General features: G+C 42.0%; 1 protein-coding gene across 1 annotated transcript; it reads right to left on the bottom strand.

Annotated features, from left to right (window-relative positions):
• Positions 1 to 289: 289 nt before the first annotated feature.
• Positions 290 to 4,152, bottom strand: LOC133036757 (uncharacterized). The gene is made up of 3 exons (XM_061113487.1): positions 3,438 to 4,152; positions 1,312 to 3,194; positions 290 to 1,210 (listed from the first exon to the last, which is right to left on the bottom strand). Exons 1-3 carry the CDS (start codon positions 4,150 to 4,152, stop codon positions 290 to 292), a joined length of 3,519 nt encoding a protein of 1,172 aa, XP_060969470.1.
• Between the last annotated feature and the right edge of the window lie 270 nt (positions 4,153 to 4,422).

The raw sequence follows: 4,422 nt of genomic DNA, 5'->3' as shown, positions 1-4,422 counted from the left end.
TATAGCATTTTTTTTTTTTTTGAGAAAACTGATTTGTAACATTAGAAAATAAGAGAGAGTGAAGTTACAAAATCAGATGATGAAGGAATTGAAACTATGACAATTCCAAATAAGATCTTTATCCGTTTCCAGTGCCTTATGAGCTAAAGTGTGTGCTGTTACATTGTGGTTGCGAGAGACATAAGAGATATTGGCACAAGGAAAAGTTGATAAAGAATCAATGATTTTCCAAATTGCATCTGAGATGGGAGATCTATCTTTGGATCGCTTGTTGATCTTGTTCACTAAATCAACAGTCTGAGTAAATTGAATGGAGAGGCAAGTGAACTATGATACACCACTGGATTGCATGGAGAAGAGCGTGTGCCTCAACCAAGATTGGGGAAAGAGCACCTGTATGAGGAGAACTGATGGCTGCAATGGTCTGTCCAGTGGAGTCTTGAATCACAGCCCCGAAGCCCATAGTTGAGCGAGATGTTGAAATAGCTGCATCAGAATATAAGGTGTACATGCCCCTAGGAGGAAGAGGAGGCTGCATTCCAGAGGCAGGAGGAGTTGGAATCGAAGTAGCAAAATGTTGTTGACTATTCGTGTACTCCTTCAAATAATTGGCAGCAGAATCTTCAATATCATCGAGAGAAGGGAACTTGGATTGAAAGAGAGTTTGGTTACGCTTGTTCCAAATGGACCACAGCAAGGCAAAGCAGAGGGACAACTGATCCTTTGGTAGAGTTTCAAAACCTGAGAGGAGGAAATCCTTAATGTCCTGAGAATGGTGAGCAATGAAGAAACCTGCAAGACTTGTTTTTTCCCAAATTTTTCTAGCTCTGGAGCATCCTAGGAGAGAATGGGTGACAGTATCTTGGCCGTGAGAGCGAAAAGAGCAGTAAGGAGAGGGAATTATTTTCCTGGAGAAAAGGTTGGAGGAAGTGGGAAGAATGTGATGATAAGCACGCCAAATGAAATGTTTAATTTTTGGGGGGATGGGGAGATGCCAAAGGGTTTTCCACCAAGTTTTGAAGAAATCCCGATTAGAGGTTGAGGGAGCAGAGATAGATGAAGAAGCAGAAGAAGTGGCTAGATGGTAAGCAGTGTTAACAGTGAGATTTCCTGAAGGGTGGGAACTCCAGATCAGGGAATCTGGCTGAGAAATGTCGATGGGGATGGTGAGAATGGCCTTGACAATGTCTTGGGAGAAATAAGTATGGAGCTTATGAACATCCCAATTCCCAGAGTCAGTGATAAAAAAGGAGACAGTTGAGTTGGGGGGGGAACATGGGTTTTGTAAGTGATGTTTTTGAATCCAGGGACCCAGTAGTGACGGAGAGTATCAGTTGTTAGACCATTGCCAATCTTGGAAATGAGACCTGAAGAAAGAAGATCTCGGCCCCATAAAAGACTAGTCCAAGTGTAGGAGGGGCAGTGACCTTTAGAAGCAGAGAGAAAGTCATTGTTCTTGAAGTATTTAGCTTTTAAAAGTCTAGCAACCAAGGAATGAGGATTTGTGAGGATACGCCAAGCCTGCTTGGCAAGGAGAGCTTGATTATGGTTGACAAAATTGCGGAAGCCTAAGCCGCCAAAAAATTTAGAAGTGCAAACAGAGGACCAGTTTTTCCAGTGTAACTTATTATGGTTGCCAGAAGAACCCCACCAAAACTGGGCAGTAAGTCTGTCAAGGGTTTTGCAAATTGAAAGGGGAATGCGGAAGCATGACATTGCATAAGATGGAATTGCTTGGATTACGGCCTTTATGAGAGTTTCCTTCCCCGCCTTTGAGAAAAATTTGTTATTCCAGAGTTGGAGTTTGGCACTGGCTTTTTGGGTAATGTAATGGAAGGAGGATCGCTTAGAACGACCAAAACACTGAGGGACTCCCAAATATTTAGAAACAAAAGGTTTGTTTTCGAGTTGAAGAGTGGTGAGGAAAAAATCCTTATCAGAAGAAGAGGTGTTAGGAGAAAACAAAATGGAGGACTTGGAAAGATTAACAGATTGACCAGTGGATTTGTGGTAAAGGGTTAGAATATCCTTGATTGACCGGCAATTGTTGTGGGAAGTGGTAGTAAAGAGAAGGCTATCATCAGCAAACAGAAGGTGAGAAATGGAAGGGGCTGCCCTACAAATAGAGATACCATTGAAGTTAGAATGGGAAGCATTAACACGAATGGCAGCTGAAAGACCCTCAGACACTAAAAGGAAAAGGTAAGGGGAGAGAGGGTCCCCTTGTCTAATTCCTCTGGTGGGAGAAAAAGAGGGGAGAAGGTGATTGTTAATAGAAATGGTAAAGGTGACTGTGGATAGACATCGAATGATTAAGGAGATGAATGTAGGAGGGAAACCTAAATGAGTAAGAATAGATTGTAGGAAACCCCACTCTACACGGTCAAAAGCTTTTTCCATATCTAGCTTTAAGGCAACCCAGCCGACCTTTCCAGTTTTACGATTATTGATGGCAGTAATGATTTCATTAGCAATGAGCACATTGTCAAAAATAATTCGGTCACTAAGAAAGGCGCTTTGATTACTAGAAATGAGATCACTGAGGACAAGTTTGAGTCGGTTAGCAATAGCCTTGGAAATTATTTTATAAATTGTAGTGCAAAGGATAATAGGCCTGAAGTCTTTAAGAGAGGAAACATTCTTTTTTTTTGGGATAAGAACCAGGGTAGTATTGTTGATGGAAGAAAGATCAGATTGATTGTTAAGAACATCTAGGACAGCCTCAGTGAGAGAGTGACCAACTGTGGACCAGTTCTTCTGATAGAATTGAGCATTTAAACCATCAGGACCTGGAGCTTTGTCTCCAGGAAGTTGGAACAAGGCAGTATGAACTTCATCGGGGGTAAAAGGGTGACTGAGAAGTGAATATTGGCTAGAGGTGAGAGTGCGAGTGATGCCAGGGAGAATAGTGTGTACAGCAGTTGAATCAATGCCCTGGGAAGTGAAAAGGGAAGCATAGAAGCTTCTGAAATGCTGGCAGATTTGATTGAAATCATGGATAACAGTACCATTATCCAGAGTGATATGAGATATATTATTATGTCTACGACGAGAAGAGGCACGGTGATGGAAGAATTTGGTATTCTTGTCGCCTGCCTTAAGCCAGGAAGCACGAGCCCGTTGTTTCCAAAAGATTTCCTCTTTATAGAGGACACAGTCAAGATCGTTTTGAAGGGCCTTGGCTCGATTAATATCTGCATCAGTAAGAGTAGGGGAGGAATAGATATTGTTGAGAGAATGTTGAAGTTGTTGAATGGTATGTTTAAAATGTTGCTTGTTTTTACCCCACTGCTTGAGTTGGTCGACACAATGAGATTGAGTGGCAAGGAAGGAAGAAAGACAATGACCGTTTTGGGAGTGAGGAGGTGAGTGTCAGTTAGAAAGTATAACATTGGGAAAATCTAGTTCAGAGAACCAAGAATTTTCAAAGCGAAAACCCGAATAGTGGTACAGGGATTGACTGGGATCAGAAAGTAAGACTTTGAGACATCTATGGTCTGAGCCGAAGAAAGGGAGATGAGTTAGGGAGGCTCTAGGGAAAAGGGCAGACCAGTTCGCATTGATCACAGCCCAATCGAGTCTTACAAGAGTTTTTCCATGCTTGAAAGTGAATCTGTTTCCTTTGAAGGGCATCGGGGAGAGAGAATACTTAGAGACAAAAGTGTTAAAATGAATCATGGCATTGGAAGGGGGCATTGTATTGGTAGACTTATCAACAAGAGCAAGATAATCATTAAAATCACCAATTATTAGCCAAGGAGAAGAAGGTGCTACATCATATAAACGATTGAGCAAAGTGTAACAATCTAATTTACCAGAGGAATAAGGGGAACCATAATAACAAGAAAGATGAAAATTAATATTATCAGTCATTTGTACAAAACAGTCTATATGACTACAAGAGTAGGATAACACATTAAGATTAACAACATCATTCCAAAAAAGAAAAAGACCCCCACCAAGACCCCTCCTAGGGACTTCAAAACCAAAATCAAAAGAAAGTTGAGTCTTGAAACGATCAATAGACCCAGCTCTGAGCTTAGTTTCCATCACAAAAAGAAGCTGAGGTTGATGTTGTTTCACCAAGAGGGAGAGATTTCGGAATGCTCGGGAACTCCCTAAACCGCGAGCATTCCAACTTAGAAGACTCATTTTTCCGGGCGGGGTTGCGAAGCAACACCCGCCTGATCATCAGAGGTATCCAGGGAAGGGACCACAGCAACATCTTCATCCTCAGTGGCAGCTCTGGCACGCTTCAGCATTTCCCTAACAGAGTTGCCAAACTGAACATTCTGTCTTTGGAACGAACGTTTAGCACCAGACAGAGTTAAGGGAGGAGGGGAGAGGATGATTCGAGGACATTCCGAGACCATAACCGATTTACCCTTGTCAATGCTAGTGATAACAGAGGTAGTCATAAGA

This window comes from Cannabis sativa, chromosome 4, assembly GCF_029168945.1.
Source record: "Cannabis sativa cultivar Pink pepper isolate KNU-18-1 chromosome 4, ASM2916894v1, whole genome shotgun sequence".
Lineage (NCBI taxonomy): Eukaryota > Viridiplantae > Streptophyta > Magnoliopsida > Rosales > Cannabaceae > Cannabis > Cannabis sativa.
The sequence above is the reverse complement of the archived record's forward strand: the minus strand, read 5'-3'. Positions and strand labels throughout refer to the sequence as shown.